The 26,247-nt window shown below is 41.8% G+C and overlaps 1 protein-coding gene across 1 annotated transcript in view; it reads right to left on the reverse strand.

Annotated features, from left to right (window-relative positions):
* scn8ab (sodium channel, voltage gated, type VIII, alpha subunit b) overlaps positions 1-26,247 on the reverse strand; it is a 48,458-nt gene that overhangs the window by 20,593 nt on the left and 1,618 nt on the right. Inside the window, exons 2-13 of the mRNA XM_051074529.1 lie at positions 23,268-23,605; positions 14,504-14,622; positions 14,223-14,312; positions 13,989-14,117; positions 12,158-12,249; positions 8,333-8,554; positions 8,045-8,108; positions 6,374-6,515; positions 4,716-5,282; positions 3,219-3,575; positions 1,826-1,958; positions 1,205-1,443 (exon numbers count right to left, since the gene is read on the reverse strand). Coding sequence (XP_050930486.1) covers positions 1,205-1,443; positions 1,826-1,958; positions 3,219-3,575; positions 4,716-5,282; positions 6,374-6,515; positions 8,045-8,108; positions 8,333-8,554; positions 12,158-12,249; positions 13,989-14,117; positions 14,223-14,312; positions 14,504-14,622; positions 23,268-23,549 — 2,436 coding nt within the window. The 5' untranslated portion in view covers positions 23,550-23,605. The remainder of the gene's footprint in view (positions 1-1,204; positions 1,444-1,825; positions 1,959-3,218; positions 3,576-4,715; positions 5,283-6,373; positions 6,516-8,044; positions 8,109-8,332; positions 8,555-12,157; positions 12,250-13,988; positions 14,118-14,222; positions 14,313-14,503; positions 14,623-23,267; positions 23,606-26,247) is intronic.

Here is a 26,247-nt window from a genome sequence, read left to right on the forward strand (position 1 = left end):
CACAGTTAGTGATGAATTATCAATGTAAAACAATGGGATTTCAGTGGGATTTGTGACTGCCTTATTAGTTGGACTTTTTAGTTGCACCTACTAGCGCAACTGTACTGCTTTCCAGGAAGTAAAAGTAGCAGTAACAGATCATGTCGGTTACATTTACACACACAGTTACTTGATATAATCTGATTATTATTAAAAACTGACAAACCGTTTCAAATCTTTCAGATTACTGTGAAAAAGCTCCAATAAAAATGGCACAATGACAAACAAAAAAATACAAATCCTTATTTTAGAAGTCTCTGGGGAAAGCTAAGAATAAAAAAAGTGGTTTGCTTGCACTGCATTTTGTTTGATGTAGCGCTGATTAAAAATGGATTGGGATTTGCTTAGAGTGAGAGCTCTTCTGACAGGGCAAGGTCATAGAGTGATGGCACTGCGTTCCAGCCGAACTTGTGTGGAGCTGTAGTAGTGGTCTGTAGCCTTTCCCACATTGTCCATCCAACAGCTAATCATGTGCCCGATCAGTGCTGCAGAGAACACCCAATGATTCATACTGCACCATCCATCACGCCAGTTCCTCTGACTTCAGTTCCTGTTTCACCCCTGACAGCATGCCAATGCCTGTGACCTCATTTCCTGTCTTGGATACTGATGCTGTGCCAATATTGCTGCCCTCACACAGCTGTGCTACAGTGATATGTGACAGCAAGGGCAGAGCACAACGCCTGCTGTACATCTGGTTAATACATACTCAGCCAAACCAGCCCTGGACAGATCAGTGACAAGCCTCATTACCACGACTGCTATGTTTTGTGTGTGCATGTGTGTGTACAGTGAACCGCTGTATGTGTAACAGGAGGGAAAGAGAGAGTTGGACAGAGTTCAGTAGAGTTGAGGTAAGCGGGATGCAACGGAAGCAGGAGAGTGACCTGAGTGAGGGTGATGAGAGTTTGGGGAGCAGGCTGGCTGGCTGCATTAAAATGGAACTAAATCTTTAATGAGACCCCATCAGAGTCCTATATACACTATGCGTGCGTGTATTCTTAAGTGCACATACCAAATGATGCATTGATGTATTGGTTTGAGGTTATGTGGGTGGGGCAAACTGAACCTGCAATGCTTCTGTAACTCCTGAGAGAGATAATGAGGTTCAAGGCATAGAAAAGTTACAAAGACAAATGACAGTAGTGCAGTGTCAGTTTCTTACCAGGTTGCCAACAGCCAGGACCCCCTCAAAGTGTTCAGTCATGGGGTAGTGCTCCATGGCCATGAAGAGGGTGTTGAGGACAATACAGATGGTGATGGCCAGGTCAACAAATGGATCCATGACAATCAAGTAGACAATGTGCTTGATCTTCAGCCAGATGGGACAGCACTCCCAGATGAGGAAGATGTTGGCGAACTTGTACCAACAGGGAGGACACTTCCTCTGAGACTCCTCCAACTCTGCAGTAACAGAGGAAGAAGAAATAGAACCAAATAGGCTGAGAAAAACACAACAAATAAGGGTGAGCCTCTAAAGTCACAAAAGCAAAAATATTTTTTCCAGTTTTATTGTATCTGCAATACATTTCCCAGCAAGTAACAGACACCATCTGTATCTGGGTACCTTGTCTGCATAAGGAAAATTTGTCAATTTGAGGTGTGACCGCAAACAGTACGCAGTGCATTCTCTAGACCTCAGTAGGATGATCATAACTCAGTCAGTCAAAAACACTGAATGTTTTAATTTGAATAATGCAGATCATGTTTTTTTTTTCACAAAACCTAAATTAGATCTTTACTAGCAGGGGATTAAACTGTTTTGAGAAAAAAGGAAAACATGTACCCTCTATCAGCGTGTTGGTGACTATGCTCATCTGACTGTTGGCACGGTCCTTTCCTTTGAAGGAAGAGTTGAGCTGATCCACAGATACCATGAGAGAGCCCGAGTGCTTCTTCTTAACCTCCACGTCTGTAGTCTGTACTCGGAGAAAGACATGATGGTACTCACATGAATGCACGCTCAACACACACACATTAAAAGTCATAATCTGAAATTTTCTAAATGATAAACAATGCCCTAGGTCTGCTCAGAAGATGAAAAATCTACTGTGATTAAATCACCTGATTTGTTCCATTTAAGCATTTCCTGAAACATATCATACAACACATTTCAAATACTGCAAATTCTCAAACCGTTGCCTTAATTTACCACAACTGAGAAGACTCCCAGGTCTTTACTAAGAGCGGTTATTTGGGCTTTATTTCAAATTTCAAAAGATTTCTTGATGCATGTTACATTTTAGTCAGCATTTAGTTCTGGCTTTTATTTGAGAATTTACTGCACAATTTCCAAACCCCCTGCTGTGTACTGTGCACAAAAGAACTACAACCCCCTAAGTGAGCGACCTTAAATTGCATGCAGTGGCATGCATATCAAGAACAGAGGGGACTTCAAGACACCATTTGCTGCTACACCATGCTACATTTTGTGAAGAAGGTAAAAAGGTAAAAGCAGGTAGATTGGTTGAGAAGAAAAGAGGGGTCTACCATGCTAGCTAGAATGAGGAGAAATATCATTATAGAGGAAAGCTTCGAATTTGTTGTTGCACCATCCAGTGGCTCAGGAGCAGAGGATAAATTAGGACATGGAGGATAGAGACAGAGGCAGGAAGAGGGTGAAAGTGAAAGAACAAGACAGAAAGAAATTGAGGGGTAGATAAAAGCAGAGATAGAAAACAGTACGGGCGTGGAATGCCACTAAAAATGGAAAAAGAAGTGGGAAGTGATTTTTTTTCTTTCCTGTAAAAATTTTTAATAGTTTTTTTTTATGAATAACAGTAACTGTATAGGCATATGCTTATGAGGATCTGAGGGAGGCTGATATCATATTGCGTTATTGTTAGATATTAATCAATGAAAAATCAATGAAAGGATAATCGTGATGCTGGTGAGGCAGTGAGTTTGAGGATACTGCTTCAGCTGGTTAGTGTCTTCTAGAGCTGTTACAAAAGGAGCAGCAGAAAAGAGGGATTAGATTCAGGGTGGAGGCGGAAGTGGCAATGTAAGATGAAATAATAAAACAGAATCTAGATATTCGGGGGAGGAAAAGGGAGCTACTGAGTTTAGGGAAAAGAGGAACAAGAGCCAAGGGGAAGAGGTTGTGAAGGAGAAGCTGCAGAGACCGGGGCCACCACCATCATGCCTAGACTGTATTGGTGTCCCATGGACGTCCTTACACTGTCATCAGTGGCTGCCTTATCTATTTTCACCTCAGGCAGAAGCCGTCTGCCGGGCCCAGGGCCGATGAGAGACACCACGCCATTGCAGTCCACTGTGCTGTTCCTCTTCCCTCCAGAGTGGGGTGCCAGCGGGTGTATGCGTGACGAGCCTTGGCTGTAGCCACTGTAGCTGTTGCGGCGGTAAGGGATAAACAGGGAGCCCCGGCGGTCTTCGCTCTCCTCTACCGTACTGTGCTCATCGTCTGCAAACTCGTTCTCTGAGCCCATGTCCTTGGAACGGCCTTTGAAGCTGAAGATGCTGCTGCGGCTGTTGTGGCGCGACATGAAGGGCGAGCCTGGGATGCTGAGTAGTGACTGAAGAGGGAGAGACAGGTGCAGAGAGGGAGAGGTGAAGAGTTATTAAAAACAGCAGGACTTGGTTGATGTGTAAATCAAAGAGGCAAACTAGGTAAAAAAAAAAAAAAAAAAAGATAAACAAGAATAAACCAGAGAATGGAGAGAAAAAGAAATGAACAATCTCAAGCAATTGGGGAGTTTGTCACATAAAGGCCGAAAACAAGACAATGTATATTTTGTTCTCTTAAAACAATGTAAAATTAATTTTGACTTCTCCAACTACTACACAACATGAGCTGATAAGCTGGACCTTGATGAGCCTAAAACCAGCCAAGTCCAAATCTCTGGTGCTGAAGAAAGGCAAGATCGATGACTTGTTCTGGTGGGCAAGCACCATGAATCCAACCATCACTGAGAAGCCAGTGAAAAAGGTGTCTGAAAGCATCCTTAGGGCCTCAATATCCATACTATCATGTGACCACAAGTACCATTCTAAATAACCAAGGCCTTAAAGAGGATGGTGAACACTCAAAGCTTTGTCACAGCAGGCTGGTAAGAGAGGGTACGCTGGATCCTTTGCAACTTGCTTTGTCAACAACAAAATAAGAAAGTGTCTCCAAGTCGAGAGGACAGCAGCAGAGGACCTGCAGAGTGGTGTCAATGACACAGTAGTTGGACTTGTCAAGATGGAAATGTGTTCTGGAGAAAAAAGTGATCTAGGCTAAGCTGTGGAAGGCTAAGACCAACCAGATCAAATTCCTTGTCCAGGCAGTGTGTGATGCACTTCACAATCGAACAAACCTCCACATATAGGGCAAAGCAGAATTGCCAGGAGCTGCTCCAGAGCCCTGGCAGAGGGACGATACCATTGGCAACATGACCACGTCATGAAGGTCAAGCCCAAGCCATCAATGTAGGAAGAGACTGGAGAAAGAGGACTTTCCCTTTCAAGCATACCATCATTTTCATCAGGGAAAGGCCAACATCAACATCAAGAAGTTTAAACTAGAATCCAGTCCTCTGCAAAGGACTGACTGCTGCTGGTATCCCTGGAGAGGTAGATTAAGGTCCCACAGCAATAGATGTATTTGCACATGTTAAGTCAAACATTTTTCTGCATTTACTGCATAGTTTGTTTGTTTTTTTTGCTCACTTTACCTGGTTCATGATGGATGTCTTCCTCCCCAGCCGGCTTCCTGGGAAACGAATGGTGCTTTTCTTGCTGCCATCATCTGACTCAGACTTAACAACCTTTTCACTGTCTCCCTTCTCTTTCTCCTGCTCTTTCTGACGCCATTTCTTTTTGCGATTTCGGCGCTCCTTGGCACTCTTGGAGCTCAGCTTAGAGACCTCAGAGGAGCTGCGGGACAAGTGCCCCCCTCCTTCATCCTCTAACGCAGCCTCAGACACTGTGCCTGCAGATGTCGCCATGGCAGCAGCCTGAGAAAAAAAAGACACATGATAACCATAACTTGTGAAAAATTGGTGAAGGTTGTTTGACATTGAATAAAACCAACCTGTGTTTCCTCCTTGCTGCTTCTTCAGCTGCTCCAACATGGCTTTGAATTCAGCCTCTTTCTGCTCTGCCTCCTCAATAGTGGCCTGGTTCTGCTCCTCATAAGCCATGGCCACCACAGCCAAGATGAGATTCACCAGGTAGAAGGAGCCCACGAAGATGACAAGTACAAAGAAGATCATGTAGGTCTTCCCTGCAGCTCGCAGAGTCTAACAAATAACACACACACAAAGCAACAAAAATTACTTAAGATGGAAGACTATGTTTTTAAACAGAAATATTCTATTGATAAAATAATATTGATAAAATATAAATGGAATGCATATTGGTGAAACAGTTATTTTTTGTTGGTAAGTGTTTTTTTCTACAATGCTGTCTTATTCGGTCAGAGGGACTGTATGTAAGTGTGTAGTGTCAGCATTTGCTGGTACTTCTATATCCGGTTCATGGCTTTCTCCAGGAAAACCTCCAGGCAAGAAAGAAGCCTTAGAGTGCAGGAATTTCCAGTTTTAACACCCTCACACTCTCTCTCTCTCTCTCACACACACACACACACACACTAAAACAGTGCCTGGCCTATTTGCCAAATGAAGTGAATCTATTATGACTGTGGTGGTGCAGGTCTGTAGGACGACGAAAGAAAAGCTAGTGCAGTGTCATGGTAGTGCAGTATAAGACTGCATATCTGTGCATGTTGTACATTTTCTTGGATGCATTTGTGTCTCTGAAAGTGAGAGGACTAAAGAAGGCAAATAAGTCATACTGGTTCAGTAGTCTCTTAGAAAATTCATTTGGCAGAGAATATGACTGTTCTAAAGATCATTTAACAAAAATAAATTCCCTTACATCTTTTAAAATATAGAAATTCTTCTCTCCAAACATGAGAGACATACAAAACTGGTGGGGTAGTCAAACATGTCTAGCAACAGCTTTTCTGATCAGCTGTCCTTGCCTTGCTTTTATTCAGGAGGGCAAATGAACTGAGGGGGAGAGATGCTGGGAGGCACTTTTGCTGATTCATTCAGGTATTAGAATGACGATGTACACATTTTTTATGATGAAGTGAGGACAAAATCATTAGTACTGCTTAGGGAGTGTTTTACTTCTCTGGGTAGTTGCCGAGGACTGGAGAGGCTTTAATATAGTTCTCTAAAACAGGTGTAAGAAGGGTCAAAGACTTCATCCGTAGGTCACACTGTGACAAAATATACAGCCCTGCTTTTTGCCTTCTCTGGGCATCTATGTATCAATTTGACAATAAGGAGAAGAGTCAGAACAAATCAGAAAAACACTGCTTTACCAGCATGTAGAGATTTTCCCAGAAGTCTTGGGTCATGAGGCGAAAGAGGGTGAGGAAAGCCCATCCAAAGCTGTCAAAGCTGGTGTAGCCATAGTTGGGGTTCCTTCCAGCTTTCATACATGTGAAGCCCTCTGGACATCGTCTGAAGGGAACATACAACAATGTAAAAACAGTCACTTCAGCACAGTTAGAACACAGATATATGCATCACCGGCCATCCAAGGTGCAACAAGGGTATGAAAAGAGCATCAATGAGCTTGAAAAGTCTTGATAAGTGGTTGTTTGCTGGTGCATGCATGCTTACATGTAAAGTATTAGGAGTAGGATATTGATATGACTTACCTTAATATTTCATGACCTTTTCAAAAGCAAGAAAGTCTGGCTCATGAATTATGAATACATAGTTGACTGCTTACACTGTATGTGTATGTGAGTACACACATGCTCTCAATATGGTAAATATAGCACAGTAAACAATATGCTCATACTGTTTATTTGGTAAATTGCTAAAATGTTTTCTCCCTGAGTAATGGCCTCTGTAATGACTAAAATTAGCTTTTTAAAGTATCTGTAGCACTAGTTTCTTGTTTACATGCTAATTAAGGGTTTTTTGCACATGTGGTAAGGTTTGCAAGAACCTGCATGGCCTGAAGTTCCAGCAGGCCAAAATGAGATGCTTGTGGGGGGAGTGAGTGGTGCAGTGTACAGAATCATCAGCCCTCATCGTCAGCCTCATGCCCAGAACACCTCAAGCCCCACGTCAAGGTAGATCTGAACATCAATGGATCAAGTAGCTGACAGAAAGAGTAGCTCCAGTTTGATGAGGACAGGACAGGAAATTTCTAAAGATTCAGTACAAGGAAGAGAGGGGAGACCATCTTAGCAGATCTTCAGAACATCATGAGGAGGTCATCACCCTCTGCAGAGCAGGGTGGCACCAAGTAAAGGGAAGACAGGGAGCTAGAAAGCAAGTGGCATTTTTGGCAAACCCCTTCACCTTCCCCTGAGAAACTGAAGGGGCAGAGACAGCCAGCCATGAAGGAGGTCAACAGGGCACTAGAACAAGCTAGTGGAGTGCCTTACAAGGCCTTAAAGAAGTGACCCAGGCTCCTGTGACAACTGTGGAAGATCCTCAAGGTGATCTGGAGGAAGAGGAAGGCAGCTCAGATTGTAGAGATTTGCAGGGGTTGTCTGAATTACAAAAAAACACAATGAAGCAATTCTGGACCATCTCACTCATCGGCTTTGAAAGCAAGAGGCTCTCAAGACTACCTCCTGAAGAACTCATGCATCGACAACTCTGTTAGTCTCCATGGTCCCAGAGTGCAAAGAAGTGGTCACTCGGTTGATCAGACAGTCGCAGGACTGTTGCAGAGACCTGGCTGTCTGTGACTGCACAGGAAGAACACCATCAAGAACATTACAAAAATGGCATCAAGATGGCTGTGGATCAAGACCCATGGGCCACACGTTACTTGGACACAAGCTGGGGCCAGATCAACCCTGGATGGATCAAATGGGCGAAACTGTCTGGTGCTGACATGGTTACATCACCGATGATATGTGTAAACATTTCGCAAGACTTGTGAAAGAACAACAGAAAAATGGGAGACACTTGCAAAAAACAGTAAAGCATAAATATGGAGGCAAGTGAAAGAAGCACTGACTTACCCTGAGTCAGAACTATTTCCACATAGTAGAGCATCAAGCTGGCCAGGGAGGAAGTAGAAATTAGCTGTGGAAAAAAAAAAAAACAGACCACAGCCACTTGCATTAGCCACTGAGCACCTTCATTATTCAATGTTTCTGTGAATTTTTTATATCAGGTAGAACAATAACATTTCTAAAAAATAAAACAATACAAGGAGAAAGGAATTACCAAGATGCAAACACATATCATTCTCCATTTATGTAGTCATGTGCAACTAGTTATAATCAAGTGTCAAGGTAATTACTCACTGTCATTCATGATGTATCTGTCCCAGTCAAAACCCCTGCTACCATTTGCCAGGTACTGCTCAGTCATGTTGATCGGCCAGATTACACACTTATTCCGCAGGTTCCCCATGAAGAGCTGCAGTCCAATCAGAGCAAAGACGCTGAGACAGAAGACGGTCAGGATCATCACGTCCGACAGTTTCTTCACAGACTGGATCAGAGCGCCCACAATGGTCTTCAGGCCTGTCAATTAATACATGATAAACACACATGCCCGCACGCACGCATCCACACAGGTGTGCACGAATGCACATACATGGCAAACAAGCCGACTCACATACACACACGCACCAGCATACCCATTCAGAATGCACACACACACACACACACACACCACACACACACACAAAAACACACACACAGATAGACGCAAATAAAAAGACTTGCAACTTTTGGCGCTGCAAGAATGCACAAGCTGAGTTTGGATTTACAGATGCAATTCAGAGCTGACTCAAGTCACGTAGGAAAGAAGTTTAGTTAAGTAATGTACATCTAATCTTGTATTTAACCCTTTGCAGGCTCTTACATAAATCTAAACTTGGCAGGCATCATTACACAAGCATCTACACCCAGTGATGCCAAGCCTCAACACCAGAAACTGATTTTCAGTGTCTTGTGCATTCTCTTCTCTATTGCATGGAAATATGTAGTTAAGGCAGTTGTCCCTTTTTTATTACTTAAATAGTTGATGCCATGTTGTGGGTATGTATCACTTGATGTATAATTTGAGCAAATACAGACTGTAATTCGAACATCTGAACAGAAAAATCATCACTCTTGGAAAATATTGGCTCTGATTTATGATGTGCTGGTGAGTTGATGAGGTCTGTCTGGAATGATGAGTTTATTGTTCTCCTGTTAAATTTAGCTTTCCCGTTTCCAACTTTGGAGTAAATAAAGATATCTAGGGAGTTTAAATCATGTATACATGTAATAAGTTAACTGCTTTATCACTGTTTAATTGCTACATAAAGACACTTCTGCACGGTGGCAATACAATAGAGCCCACAGTAGAGAGAAGAAAGCTGAGAACCTGGTTTTGGTGTGAAAGATATTTAGGGTAGAAATTGAAATTCTCTGATATCCAAACATAAATAATGTAAGCACAGTGCAATAATGGCACAGGTATTCCCATAAGGTAATAAAAAAGTATGGCCTGTGTGTGGTATCTGTGTGTGTGTGTTGGCTTGGGGGCTTAATATCTTCAGTCATTGACTGCAGGCACAACTCTGCAGCTGAGAGACAGAGGAACATGTTGCCCTGCATCTCCACGTCTCCTGGGAGGAAAAACCCTGTCTCTTCTCCTGTGCTAATTTTCTTGCAGCTTGCGGTTTTCCTGGAGGTGTTTGATTTTTAGGGTATGAACTGAGCATGGCGAAAATATGCATCTCATAATATAACAAACACATAGAGATCACTGGTATCCCTTTTCTATCAACATGGAATGAGTTCTCTTCTGTTTCACACACTTAAATTTGAGCTTTTGGGAGCATCTGACCAAACATACATTGGTTCAGAACCCTGAAGAGTCAGCTCCCAGCTGGACCCAAAATAGGTAATGAATGCAATCAATGTGCAACGCTCTCTATTAATGATGCAGTCTTCATGACAGTGGTTCTGCTCAAAACAGCTGTGTAACCAGGGTTACAAGAATACTGAACATAACCAGTTCAGGAGGAAGAGCTAATTTGGTGAAAAAGGAATATAAGAGATTTCGTTTTTTTTATTTTTTTGCCTGTGCTCCCTGTCACTAGTTTGAGGTGGGCAAGGCTCAGATAGAAAAAACATCAATCTCATCTGATGACAGCTATTAGGTAGTTTGCTTATGTTACCAGGCCACTGTCAGTCAAATCTGATCAAACCACGCACACAGTCCTGATGAAGCAGATTAGCTGAGTTTTTGGATGTTAATAAATAACACCTAAGGGTGTTTTTTTAATACCTTTAAATTTAATTACTGGTTATTTTGTCTCACAATACTTAACTTCCTTCCATTACAAAAGCCTATTATAAAAAGCAGCCCATGTCTGAGTAAAATATTGTGCACAGATTTTACACAAATATTCAAAAAGTTATCCAAACTCAGCTCGGCAGAAATTCAGGCAGCTTGTTATCACCTGAACACATCCTCAAGTTTAAACCCTTGGTGGGATTTATGTATATAGTGCAGTTTTCTATCTATATGGTTATCAAGAGGAGATTTTTCTAGAGACATTCAGTAAAATCAAAGACATGACTATGTAGTTAAACCACAGGTACAGATATCACATTCAGGTTTTTTTTTCATAAAACACATAACACCACAACAAACACTGCAGCTATGTGGGATGTTTCCATCAGAAAAACACATTTTCATTTGCACATTTTACATAGACTACTCTGTAAGTACACCACACTATAGAAATGTGTATGTTTTTCACTGAGAGAGAGCAGGCAGCACTACAGCTGGATTTAAGATCCATCTGGAAAAGAGAAATCATATCATGAGGTTATAATTTCCCCTTTATATTACTTGTGTTCATCTATGGGAGCATCCCTGACTAACTGCAGTTATTAATCACACTGCATCCAACAAATCAACTGAACACGGCAGCACCACAGCAAACAGCAAACAGCCAGAACCAGGCTCAGTCAAGGAAGCAGGAAGTGAAGAGGAGAAAGAGAGGACAGGCGAGGAAGAGTATAGGTGGTTGGGAAGGAGGGGGGCAATGAGAGGTGGCATGCAGGTCATTTAAACGCCAAGGCTGAAGAAATTGACTCTGTGTCAGCATCACTTGTCTGTAAACCGTGATGGTGACCTTGCTTTAACTGAAGAACCGTTCCCATCCCAGGCACCCCCTTTCTCCCACTCTTTCGGTGCTGGGCAAGCCCTCAGGCTGGTTTAGCCCAGAGCACAACTGAGCGCTACATGCTGGAGGGTGACTTTATGCTGACACTATATTGTGTACTCAGAGTGTGTGCATGCATATATGTGCTGATGTACAGTGACTTCATAGTGTCTGCAAAATTGTTTTACAAGTATTTTGAGTGGATCTTACATATATGCAAATGTAGAAACTTATGCTGCTGTGTGTTCCCCAGAAAAAAATCTTATTAAATTTGACAAATGTGTGCAGAATTTTGCTCATCTGCTTTCATTCATGTTTCTCTTATGCTCCCAGGATGGACAAAGATCTTCAAAAAAAAAAAAGAAAAAAGAAAAAAAGAAAAGAGCAATCAAAAAATCTGAATCAAATAAATAAAGAAAAAAAATCCAAAAGAAAAGCCCCTTAAAGCCAAACTTTTAAAAGCATGTGTCTCAAAGCTTCATGCAGCGTCAGTGTGTTGTCAAATTAGGCTTGGCAGTCTTAGGGAATTTAAAAAAACGTCTTAAGAAATAAGAAGGCAGTGAAGGAAATGAACACAAACCTGATGTGCACAGATGTTTTTCCCTAATATCCTGAAATCCTAAAGTCAGCTCCTTGGAAATAATATCTAAACTCTTACCCTGTATGATCACATTGTTTTGTAAATTTATTATATTTGTTTTTGGGTTGAAATGTACAGAAAGATAGCTGTTACATACCAGCTGCCCATATGGGACATGTGAGCCCAAAAGACTGCCACTAGACTGCTAAGCCTATCAAAAATGTATTGCTACCATTTTTGATCATCATAAAACAAAAGTTAAAAAATAAAAAAAAGTAGGAATTCTAAAACATCCTCCTTAAGAAAAAAAAGTACTGGAAATAAAGACAGCTAATATGTAAAGTAAGCTCAGCCTTAGTGTTTAAATGGGAGTCTCACCTGGAATGACAGAAATAGTTTTCAATGCTCGGAGAACCCTGAACGTTCTCAGCGCCGAGACATTCCCAAGGTCCACAAACTCTGTTATATATCTGTAATAAGGTAGGATGACACACAGAACAGAACCCCATGACACACAACACACACAATAACAACAACACACACACACGCACGCATGTACGCGCAAGAGCACGACACCAGCACCACCACCACCGAAGAGGACCGGGAGGGGACACCACGGTGAGAGAGAAAGCGCCTGTCCGACCAAGTGGGAAGAGAACGAAGGAGGAAGAGGAGAGGAGAGGGGACTGAAACAAAACCACACCTAACATCAACCCCCCCGTGACTCGCCCACCCGCAAACACAAACACCTGGACTGTCTTACCTGGGATAACTGAAATTGTTTTCAAAGCCCTCAGAACCCTGAACGTACGCAGAGCTGACACATTGCCTAGGTTTACAAACTCTGTTATATACCTGCAAGGTGGATCAGATACAGTTACTCAGCAGCCATCCCAAACAGAGGAGAGAGAGAATAGATAGTTACATGGTATTTTAATAAGCATTAGCAAGGTGGTATGATGGACTCATGGGGATTAAAGGTGCTGTGGGCAATTTTTGTTTAGAATCTTTTTGCTATATTTAGTTTAAGAAAATCACCTTATACTCCACCATTAATTATAAAATTCAATGTTCTGGGTCTCAATAACTGATTATGATCACAAATGCACAACTCAGCCTAGTCTTTACAGGCCTGCAAAGGGGAACAAATCCATGTCCACAGAGAAGGTGACATGAAACAAAAGTAACTGGCACTGAAATAAATTTGGATAAGAAGTTGCTTGTACTGAAACTGTGGTGACAAACCTATATGCAACACATGCTTGAGTGATAATCAGTAACTACTAGACTGAGTTGTGACCAAGGTAAAACAGCACAAATTTTATAAAGATTGCAAAAAAGTTGCCCTGCACTATTGAATGAAGCTTTGACACAGAGTTGCCACTTCACAGTGTGCTCTGTATATGCTGCTGCAGATGACATGTACTGTATGTGTTGACTAATAATAGTGTTTCAGGTTCAGAGATTTTGTTCTCACACATTCTCTCTAATATCTCCAACGTTGCCCACAGCAGCTTTTAGATGGGGGGAGATCTGTCTTTGTCTGTTATGAAATAAAAATTGTGGAGAAAAAAATCAAGTGTTTCAATGTGAAAACCACCCCAGCAGACTGTTGTTAAAAGACCAAAACAAAGTCAAATGTTTGCTATGATGGAATATGTATGTTAATCTCTGGCTATTACTATGTTTAATGTGGGAAGTTTAGTTAACATGTTGGTTTGTGACATTTTTGTAACAACACTAAAACGACTCAGGCTGTGTCTGAAATCACTCTGCCCTTTTATTTGAGTGTCCAAATTTTTGAGTGCCCTGAAAATTCTCCGAATGGAGTTTGAAAAAAGTAGTGTCCAAACAGTCCCACAATGCAACACGGGCACCTTTTAAAGATCCAAAAAGGCCTCACTCTAAACAACTAAATAGTGAAGTTTCTATTGTAAAGGGAGCAGTGAATGAGTGAATGAGGAGGTGATTTTGGACACAGCTTCAGACTTTTCTCACAGCAGATGCAGTGAGGACGTTCTGTTGCCACTGGGATTCAACCGTTGTTACTTTGTAACTAGTATGGCTTATAAATAAGTTAGATGATAAATGTCATAATATTTTTATTTGACATCTTTCATCATGTTTCTTACTTTATTTCTTTTATATTTGCCCGTAGTCAGTTTGATGTACCTCTTATTTCACATATTTAATAAGTTTAAATACTTACGCCATTGAGATGACCATGAAATCCAGCCAGTTCCACGGGTCTCTGAGAAAGGTGAACCCATCTATACAGAACCCTCGGGCAACAATTTTTGTGAGTGACTCAAATGTATAGATACCCGTGAAGGTATACCTTGAAAAAGAAAAGAGAAAAACAAAGAAGAGAAGACAGTAAAATGGTGACAAACACACATAACAAGGACATGACTGCTAATAACAAGTATAGATGTGTACTCACTCTACTTGTTTGGACCACTCTGGGGGGTCACTAAATGTCATGAAAATACAGTTGGTCAAAATCGTACACATGATGATCATGCTGAATAACGTGAGGAAAAAGGTTAAGGAAAGTTTCAACATATACATGAATAACATTTTAATACTAAAGACAGTGATTTAGCTTTACTTACTATTCACTGACCACTTGTGATACAAGCAGAATAAACCATGTTAAAAAATACTGCAACATCTGTCTTTATTCACTATAAAGCAGAGAAAAGGAATCACTTGAAAGGATATGAATGTATCAAAATCTTAATAGCTATTCGCCTAAGTAGATTAAAAGGGCTTAAGATGTACAAGGAGGGCGTGGCACTGAAGCGGAAGATTGTTTTCCCTTTGTTTAGGACTATAAATGTCTGTGGGGAGAGAGAGAGAGAGAGAGAGAGAGCAAGACAGTTAGATAAATTGCAGAATTAATTATATGGCACATATGGTCTGCAGCTCTTTGTGCTAGCTTACTTAAATGAGGAAGAGATGACTATAGCTTGACTGTAGATCAGCTGATGTGAGTCCTGAGCTCACCTCTGAGTCATGGAGCACTACCGCATTGGTTTCCACTGTAGCTACAGAGCTGATTCTCACAATACAAGTGATGGTAAAAAAATTTTTGGGATTTTTGATTTTGATTTTGAAGTGCTCACACTGTTGTTACTTTACCCATTTTATAGTCTTTAGCCTACTAGCGATGAGACAACAGTGAGGGAAGCACTTCATACTGTAATGGCTTCACTCTATGCAAAGCACACGGGATAAAAACAGTGTAGTAAAAGAAAAAGATAAAGGTATACAAAAGGGCACATAGTCACACAGAGTCAGCAAGGACAGGAGACTCTGTTTTACTCCACTGACATCACTCCCTCTGTGGCCAGTCACCCAAGAACCAAGAGTAGGACAGTTAACACCTCTGCCCTGGTTGCATCAGACTGGATGCCCGGGTCCTGGCGAGCTTTTCACCACATCAGTAGCTTTGAGCTGCCTCAGAAGCAGCAGACAGGCGCATGGGAAGCTCTGCCACCCCCCCTCCCCACCATCTTCATGGCCAAATGACTCTCTTCTCCCCAAGTTTAAAGCTCTTACTGGAAGAGAACTGCAAATGCTGTCATCGATCAGGGCCAGATCTGCTGACTCTAGGCTCTCAACAACCACTCCCCACCCATAAACAGCACTGGGCCAAGTGGGGCTGGGCACTGGGGTGAGGCAGCAGTGTGCGTTTGTGTTTGTGCATGTGAGTGTGTAGTTGGTGGTCGTTTGTGCCCAGATTTTGGACAAAAATAATGTGGGGTCAGAGTGAGAGGTATTATTATTTACAAAACAAACCGACTACTAGGATACTTTACATTTACACACACTGTTACATAAAGGCATTACGGTCTAGAGCTGGTTCACGGATAATTTGTAAATGTGTGGTTTGGATGAGAATCTGTGAGCGACTTATGAGGGTGTACATGGCAGGTTGTTTTTCCTCCCTCACTGCATCCTCTCATGCGTATTTATGACACGGCTGACGATGCCGGCTGCTGGTATTTACAGAAAACATATCATGCCCTGTATGTGACGAGCACCGAAGAACAATGTCGAGATCAATTTGCATCAGACGCTGCAATAATTTATATAATTTTGAATTTATGATACAAATTTACATCCTTTGATATGAATGCACTTTCCTGCAGACTGGAAAAAATATCTAAATTTTATGTCTAGTTTTCATTCGAGTAATGATGGTCACTGCACTCAAAAATGAGGACCTGCTGCTGTAGAGAACACACTTTTAATAGAAGCAATTGGTCTTTTGTATGCATATGACACAAGCAACTAGAAAAACACACACACACATACACACACCACGAGTTTGTGGTTCAACACCACGGGAAACACTAGAAAGAACCGAGGAGGCGACCAGAAGTGTCCAGAGACGAGCAGTGTCCTGAAATCTAATTAAAGCAAAACCGGCGTCCACAGTGTGGGGGAAAGACAAAATGTATTCTCTCCATCCAAGGAGGACTCCTCTCTCTCTCTCTCTCTCCTGTTCCTCACTGCATATAGAGCATCCACTTTAAATTTCCTCTCACATGAAGAAGAGAATTATCTACAGTTAATCAACATTATAAAAACAGGACAGCACAGGATCTACAGTCATGTTCAGATCATTCCCTTGGAGGTCAGGCTAAGTGTTTTGCTGACCAAGCGTATGCAGTATGCAGATGGAGGGAGAGATTGTAAAATGAGCGATATATCATTACCAGTTCACAGATGCCGAGCATGCATAACTGTGTTCCACATGTTAATCAAGTGAGGAGTATTGCGGTGGATAAGGCTGGTGAATTTGCAGAGGTTTTTGAAAACTTCCACCCCACACACCCACCCACACACACACACACACACGTCTGCTTTGTCCTTATTGAGTCTGAGTATCAATGTAGGTCATCCTTTCCAGCATATGGAAATCCACACATTTTCATAAAGATTCAACTACAAAGAGGCTTCTGTTAGTCAATGAACTGTGTCGACTTGGAGGCTGAAAATTTGTTGAGGCAAACTTGGCAACCTGGCACAATTACAACAAGGGATGCAAATCTCAGGCAATTTCCTTAATTGATCGTCTGCCGCACTGATCGATAATTGATCAATGATTTAAGCTTTTAAAATACTAAATGCGTAATTTTTCTCAATGAAGGATTAATTGTCACAAAATAGTATATTATCTAAATCATAAATTAAATTCAATTTAACTGACTAAACTGAATAATTCTGTGTTAACTAGAGGTCATGAGGTAGGTAAGATGAAACATGCAGGGCACAAAGCAAAGACTAAACCAATCTTGTGGCTTGTAGCCTACATCAAGCAGAAAGATAAAATGGGCTGCTCCTATCTCCTGACAACAGGCCAAAGTCGAACCTATTTTAAGAATATGAGCAAAACTGTGTGGTCACAGATGAATCATATGCGCAGTCTGTTAACTGGACATTATTTTTGTTAAAGTCTTGTTTTGTTTTGTTTTTTCATGGTATACCACCACACAGGAGAACGGTAGAAAAGCTAAGTAGCTGTGGTGAGGTGGATAAATGAAGAGCTGCAGGCAATAGGTGCTTATTGCAATTTGGATGAACTCAAAACTCCATCAAAGTAAGCAGCATCTTTGCCATTTTATAGAAAACCACTCACACTGTGTAACGACCATAGGCTTTAATCATGGTCAGACATGGTACACACGGAGTAGTTATCCCAGCCGAATGAGCACAGCATGAATCCTACCTCTGGAAACACCCACACCCAGACAATGCAAACACAAAACTGTTGTGTGATACATTCTTAACAGTGATTAATTGATTTATTAATCACTCAATTCCCCTGTTTAATTAATTTTCCAGAGAAACTCCTGTACAGTAGGTTGGCAGACAGTTAATTGGAGACACTGACTTCATCATCTTTTAAGGTTTTGCTCTCCACAGCACATTTCAGCGGGATCAACATATCAGCTAGATAAACATACAGACAGGCTCTAGATCACAGATTACACTCTATATGTAATACAATGTATGTTAAAAGTGCACGAAGGCACATACACGAGCAGCCTATAACACTGATCTACCTATCTACTTAAATAGTTAAATTCATCCATTCATGCACACTGATGCATAAACACATAACTCAGCAGAGTAAGCCTCGCTGTGAGGAAGCCTTATTTGCTGCAAAGCTGAAGAAATGTTCCTAATTCTCCACAGAGCTTTAAAGAAAAAGGCACATATGCAAGAATCTGGAGGCACAATGCAGCTGCAAGGACAGTGTGTGTGTGTGTGTGTGTGTGTGTGTGAGGAGGTGGAATAGTGGAGCAGGGATGTGGAGAGCAGCTTGCAGGGGTATGGGACAGCAGCAAAGAGAATCGACGAGGGAGAGGGTGAGGGAGAGAGATGGAGAGAGATGGAGAGAGAGAGAGAGAGAGATGGGGGGGTGGAGGGGGAGTGATGCAGAACAGAAAGCCAGAGAGCTGCAGAGGGGAGAGAGCCAAACCTGAGATGGATGGGTAGACGGGGAGGAGGAAAAGGAGGAGGACCGGGTAGGCATGCAGCAGAGAGAGAGAGAAACTGAGAATGAGGTGATGAGTGAGATCTAAGCAGAGAAACAATGGAAAGAAAATCATGGGGAGGACGTGTTGTACTTCTTTTGATCATCCCGGGACCTCGGCCTGACACAGACCGGTCTATTACTTTACAAAACTGATTCTAGATTTGGCCTCTGCGATCTGTAGACCTATTAGAAGATTACAGTACTGCATAGTAAAAGCAATTAGTTGATTAATCAATTGGACAATATGTGTTTGTCAACAATTTTGATAATTAATTATTTCTCTTAAGATATTGTCAAGAAAAAAAGGCTGTTTCCAGCTTCTTGTTTGTGGATTCTCCAAGTTTTATATCGTTGCAAATCAAATACCTTTTTTGTTGGAGTTTTGACCTGAACTAAACAAGACTAAACAATTAATCAATTTATTGTAAAAATGATAAAAACAGTTGTTAACCTGGACCTTTAAATACTGCAAGTCAAAACTTAGACAAATAACATGTCGGGATTCGAAGGTCTCTTTGCAGAGCTGAACAGAAAACGTGACACTCATACAGCTTTAGCTGGATTTTAGCCCATTCTGTAATGAGCACCTGTGATGGACTAAGAACATTTTGATTCAATTTACAGTGAAGCAAAAATATCTTAAGTGGACTTCCTCGCTGTTCACCGTGAAACTTTGATGCTTTGTGACATAACACAGATCCAAGAAGGAGCTTTAATATCTATTAAGCATTACAGCCAGAAACATAACTCATGTACTTGTGTTTAAGCTCACTGCAGTGAGAACTTTGCTGGTAACGTTTCATCTAAATGACTGCAAAATAATCTCCCTGCAAATTATACAATACGATATTTGAAATAATGCGTCATCCTATTTTTTTTTTTACCTGTAGGTTGTGCTGCAAAACCACACTTTCCCACCCTTACCCCACCCTCTGTCTTTATACCAACCTGGCCAGCAGTGAGAGCACACTCAACCCCCCACCCCGTTCTTCCCACCCCCACCCCATCCCTTCCTCACTCAGCCCAGTACAGGAGGATGCTGTGTCATCAGAGACTGAGGACTCAGACAGAGCACTAAAGCCTGGCCCTCACTCTAATTTACTACACCCTGGAAAAAAAAAGAACGCCAGAGTGGAGGCAGTGGAGGGGAGAGGGAAAAGCAGAGTAATGGACAGAGACACACACAGAGGGACGGAGATGTTGGGATAGGGACAGAACGTATTGGTGTGTACAGTGCTACATGCTGAGATTCAGATTCAGCTGCTGCTTTAGCCGTGAGCTCCCCTCGTGCGTTAGTTGCTGTCCTGCAGACGCCTGACAAGAAATGACTGGTCTGCTGCACACTCCTGTTACAAGATGGTCACCAAAACGCCACAGCCAGGAAGAGGGTAACATTTTTGCATCAACAAAATCTGTTAAGCTTAAGCACTGTTTAAGCTTCTCTTTTTTCCCACAATGTACAGCAGCCAATTCAAGCTGAATCATCTTAACTATATTTCCATGTATATCAAAATACAAAAACACAGACTTGTGCACATGCACAGCGATGGCTAAAAAAAATGCTAGCATGCCCTCCATCCATCCTGTCCTGCTCTTCCTGTATGACTAGAGCAGCTTTAACATTGCCTAATCACATCAGACATTTGAAAAGCCCAGGCAGTCCTCTCTCCCCATCACAGGGGAAAACAAGAACTGCAACGCTGCATTTCTCTTCCTCACCACTGCCCCCTCTTCCTCTCTTTGATGCATGAGTGCTGTGATCAGGTTTCCTGCAGCTGACGGTAACACACACACTTAGACACACTCATTGACATACAGTGCAACGGTGAGCGATAGGATGTCGGTCGAGTAGAGGAGACAAGCAGCCTGGAAAGGTGAGGACACGAACAGCGGAGGAGGAATGAATGGACGCCAACCATGAATATTACTCAGAGGTTCCTCCTCAGGTGTGATAAAGGACAAAGACATTAGTGGATTGGGAAAATGACTGATATGAATGATGTGAGATGGACAGGGTCTTAGCCCGGAGCTCTTACAAGACTGAGACAACACGTGAATGTATATGATGAAGTTAACTGATCTTGACTAAGCAGAATGAAGTAAAAGCCAGAACCTGTACAAGCAGAAACACATGAGGTAAGCAGTGGCCTAATGGTTAGATAACCGGTCAGTCTAAAAGCTCAGTATCCCCTCCTGCCGTGACTGTTGTGGGATTCTGCAGATTTGGTCTGTGTGTAAACTGCAACTAACTTTCTACGTCATGGAAATATTAACAACATTTTGAGAATAATTTGGTAAATTGTCAGATGCCAGTGAAGCACATTTCTATATTTCTACAGGACCCCAACCCTAAAAATCATTATAAAGCCAGTATACCATTGGTTTTTTTTCAGCTGATGGAATATTCATTAATCTATGAGGGTATGACCGCTGGCCCACAATTGAGACCAATAATCATTCAGAAATAATACACAATTTGTAAATTAACTCTTGTTTTGGAGTGCAACGGTATCATACCGATCATGTAACTGTTATCAGATTTCACAACTCTTGCCAATAACAATTTGAATTTAAAAAAAATGAATTGACCATGTATTTTCAAGGTTCCAGACAGCTAGTGCACCTGATAAGTTTGTTTCATCATCTAGAGACGACTTAATACAATTTTCTAAATTTGAATAAACCAGTTCAATTATTTTAGCAAACTTCAGATGTGTTCCATGTTTTGTTTGAAGGCTTTAAACATCAGTTAACTCATGAGAAAATATACAGTAACCCTCAGACTGTGGGGATAATGTGTGCATGAAATTATTCATCACATTGGCCAAAGAGTTTACGAAAACAAATGGCATCATTTACCAGAGAATCATCAGTAAATAAAGAGGAGAGGCACATTCAGAAAGCATGTGCTTATTGTATTGGTTCTTACATGAACAGTGCTTTGAAGCTCTCTGTACTATAAAATACTATACTACTATACTTAAGTGTTGGAAAACTTGTGTCAGTGTCTGCGTTGGCAGCCTGTTATTCTCTAATTCTATTTTTCATTTACAAAATCCATCACCTTTTGCACATGTTTAAAATCCTCCAATGTGATTAAGCATGAAATGACCTGCACAGGTCATTCTGTGGTCATTCTATGAAAGTGGACATTTTGTTTGGTCCTCAACAACTTTTTCAGTAAGAAAACTACTTCACCAAATTGCCTTTAGAGACAGAAAGCCAGTGTTTGTTTAACCCAAAGAGATCCTGACATCACAGATCAAAAACATTGTAATTCTTCATATTTCACAGTCAACTATGCACCAACTATGCAAAAATGTTATTCTAAAATCATCAATCAAATAGCCTATGCACCTCCTGCTGCAGGTAAAGGAGGCATTTAAGGAGGCCAAAATGAACATCTTCCCTCAGTCGCCAAAGTGAGACGCCACAGAGGAAAGTGAGGAGAGGTAAAGAGGTATGCACTGGGCAATAAGCAAAGTGGGGTCAGGATGATAAGACAGGAACGCAACCCTTTCCTGTGCGACCACCACTGAACTAGGGCTGTGGATCAATAGATCACAAAAGACACATACACTTGATAGTTTCATCCGCCCTACAAGGGAGCGCTGGCTGGCTGAGACGGCCGGTCCTGCTGACTGGGCTTCTCGCTGCTGCACAGGCCGCAGATCCTCTTACACATCATCACGGCCGCCACACAGGAGACTGGCTACCCCTCACCTATAAACAGCTGAAGGTACTACAGCTTGCTCCTGCCCTTTTTTCTCTCCACTTCCTGTCCTCTCCTGCCATCTTCTGCCCTTACTCCTCATTCCTCCTTTGTTAGTGTAGAGCTACAGTAAGGACAGAGCCAAGCTGGATTTTAAGTGGTGTGGCACTGAAGCCTAAAACACATTTAAGACTTGTCTGTAATTAATGAAAAAAAATACATCATTGTGTCATCTGCACCTGTTTCTCAATATTTCAGAAGCAGATTTTCCTTAGATCTAGAAATTATGCGACCGTGTGGCATGTCTGCGGTGAAAAATCACAATATGATCTTGCCTAACACTTGGACATGCTTGTCTGTTTTGAATCTCCCAAAAGCACTGCAAAGCACCAAACTCAAAAAAGTCCTACAGAAAAAACAGAAGAGGCAATTATCTGTACTCTAATGAAAACATGGCTGCAGCCAATCGAAGAAAGTGGATAGAAATTATACTTTCAGATCCCCATGTTGCTGGAAATCTGTAAACACGTGCACGCACACATGTGGTGCAATTACAGCTAAACTATTGCTCCACTGCAATGACGAAAATGCATTCCACTAAGACAATCTGTTGGACAAGGCGCTTGCAATCTGAAAGAGGTAGCAAGTGTGTCATTCACCCTCCAGCTGTGTTTTCACAACACAGATGATTAATCAAAACTGCCGAAACCTATATGAGGCTAAACCTCTGGCCAAGAATGTGCGTTCCACAGCAGCCCTGCAGTGTTGCAGGAGCAGAGCAGCTACGTGACTCTGACTCAGCTGTGATTTGATTTTACAGGTGTACTGGAACAAAAAAAGAAAACCTCACAGGCCTTTGTATGATCTCCCTTTGCACCCGAATAATGCAGTGACTGTCTCTGAGGTACCAGTGGCTAAAAACTACAGAAGATGCTCTTAAATGCTTCAAGGTCATAACTTCCATCATTTTGACTGGACTGATATGAGACTGGAATCTGTTATGACAGTGAATTTCATATTACTTATCTGTGTTGTGTGGTTACTTTACAGAGCTGGCAGTTTCACATCAGAGAATGGTAAAAGACTTTATCCATTTTAAGATTCAGCACAACAGCTGAATAATACATTTGCAAAGATTTAAAGGCATTTCAAAGTTCCAACTTTCTGTAAACCTCTCACCAACATTCAGCTAAATGTTGGTGAGGGCCTGTGGGACAACTCACTTTCTGGTTCATATAGTATGGGTCCAAATCTTCCAGTGGCGTGGCTGCCATTCCATCAGGAATATCGCCGTAGATGAACGGCAGGCTCTTCCCAGCCTCCAGGTCGCTGTTGGGCTTGGGCTCATTGTCGTCAGATGTGTCGCGGTGACTACTGTCCGATCTGGGCTTGGGTGGCTTCTTGTTCTTCTCTTCTTTGATGCGCTTCTCGATGTTAGCGAGCGACTCCGGGGTGAACTTCTTGAAGCTGTCAGGTCCTGGGGGTGCAAGAAGGGGTGCGGCCATGTTTTCATCCTGCAGCTATTTCCTCTTTATTTGTTTTCCATCCCAGACATCCAGCTCTGAGAGGGAAGAGAGGGACACAGGGTGAGAAAATGAGGGGGAGCGAGCATGAGAAAGCGACAGATAAAAATATATGTATATATATATATATATATATATATAGTCTTTAAAATAAAGTCATTTTTAATCTAGTGTCATTTTATTTATAACAATGACTGGACAACAAAGGGTTATGATTAATATGGTTGACATATTTAAATTCTAGAGTGGTTGGTTCACTTCAGTCTCAGCGTTGCTCAAAGCCTCACAGATGGAATTTACTAGTTCTGCCAGAGAAAGCAAACAAAGCAAAATAAGCCTGAAAAAGTGCAAACATTTGGAACATGGGCCAGTAGGCACTATTCATGATCTCTCCATCAACCTTAATGACCAAAGTACTGATCCCTCATCCCTGTAAGCTAAACTTCGGTACCCAGCACACAGACAGCATTGAATTCCTTTTCGCTCTCACCTCTGTGACCCCCGACAGCAGCGAGAAGAAAGTGTCAGGTTTACTCTTGTTTTTATGCCCACAAATAACAGGCTTCTTAACACAGCAGGCACTCGTCTGTCGGACAATCTTCACCAGTATCTTAAATGACATTCAGAAATATTTATTTCTGTGCATCTGACAGTCAGAGTCATTTAGAGTCAGTGTTTTCCTTTAAGTTCCATGTTGTTGATTTTAACAGTTGCTAAAATTACACTAATATGAATGTGTTGGTGGCACCGCCGGTCTCAATGAGAACAGACATCCATCCATAGAGCTGAAAAGCTCTGTGAGGCTTTCAGCTCTTTGTTTTGGTTTGGAGGTTTCTATCAGTTGAGTCCAAGCAATTCTCACTGACAATAAGTAGAAAATACAGGGGAGGAATGGCTCCCAACACAAGCATATTTCATGCTATGCTGCTCAACAATCAAGTAAACTTAGTGAGGAGTCCAGCGCTACATGTTCACTTTAAGAACTTAACTTGACACTGAATATCAAGGCTCATTGCTGTAGGTTTGTTTTGGGAGATTTGTTTTACTTCTGCCATCTACTTATCATATCCATTATAATATCAATTATCATATAAATTAAAGATGAAGCAGATAAATTAATGTGACTGAGATTTGTGGTGGAATGGAACGGGTGGGGTTTACTGCATGATAATAATACAAATGTTGACAGTTTTTAAAGAGCAGTTTGCTGAGCTGACATTAAAATGCACACAACTGTGATTATAAACACTTATTCTGGCCAAACAACAGTTAAAACCCTTGACAAATGTCACCTGACCTACTGTATGTGTATCATATGTAACAGCACACCTCTGTGCATCCTGACTATACTGATCAAAACAAGGACTCTACACAGCACAATTGATAAATTATTGATTTACAAATAACTAAACATAAACTAAACTATTGAAGTGTTTCACAAGATGGTCCCATAAATAATTGCTGGACTCCTAAGTGGAAATTATTAAACCTCTGAGGCTCTGACTCATTGCTCAAACAGTGAGGTTTTAATAATATCATCACCTGCATCTCCTTCAGACTCCTACAACAGATGAATTTCACTGCACTCAGCAGGCTGATGGCCATGCTGTTTATTTGACAGTGAGATCACAGTTGAGGCAAAAAAAATTAGACAGTATGAGCAACATTCAAGGAAACAGTGGCAAAGGGGTACAGACCTGGGAATGAATCAGAAAGAAGTCAGAGGAAATCCACAGGCAGAAACACAACGAGAGAGAGAGCGATCCAACAACCAGGTATATCTTCGAGAAAAAGCACAGCCGACCAGAAGAGGGATGAATTCCGATTCAAGTAAGTAACCCAACCTCGGCACAACCTCCAAGTCTCCTTCCACCAATGGCACATCAATTGATCTACCGTCAAGGTGATTCAAACCAGGATGCAATACCATGGCCGGCAGCAGTGCGTGTACACTTTACCCATAATGCTGGAACAATCCTAAAAAAAAAAAACACAGGGAGCCAGACCATGGGAGAAACTGCCTGAAATTGTTTTTTTCAGATGTTGCCTTATGCTTGATGTCCACTAACTTACTGGACCATGTGAGAAACACTGCATTGCCTAAAACTGACACTGTTTAAAAAACCGCTTCTGCGATCATTCAAACAATTTCACTTAAACTTATTAGCTGAGGTAATCGGCACCGAAAGAGCACAGCGCAAAACCGATCTCGGTTCAGTGAAAATCCGAGCAAAGTGAGTCCGGAAATTAAAAACAACTGATGGATGACAGAGAAAACTAACAATTCCGGCAGCCTCAATTGCCTTTCCAGTAGAAAAAAAAAAACAGAAAAGCTCGTCGCTGTCCGGTTCAGCAGCAAACTGCTCTGACGCTGCGTCCTCTGTGCGGGAGGATAAAGATCATCCAAACAACCTCCCCCCTCCTCGTCTCGTCACCTGGGGAGAAAAAAAACCCTTTATTCTGCTCCGTGCGCTCTGACGATGACCTGACATCTGATGGAGCAAACCGGACCCGGTGCTATGAGCTGGGGAGGAAGGTGGTGGTGGGGGGGTATAGGCTACTTGCATCAGAGTCACATGGGCCGCCGGCAACAGAACTTCCACATCCTTCATTTCCTGCAGTGATATTTTAACGCCGCCTGTCACCGAATATCTAAGATGTCAGCTCGGTCCACATACCG

The sequence above is a fragment of the Lates calcarifer genome, linkage group LG12, assembly GCF_001640805.2.
Source record: "Lates calcarifer isolate ASB-BC8 linkage group LG12, TLL_Latcal_v3, whole genome shotgun sequence".
Lineage (NCBI taxonomy): Eukaryota > Metazoa > Chordata > Actinopteri > Centropomidae > Lates > Lates calcarifer.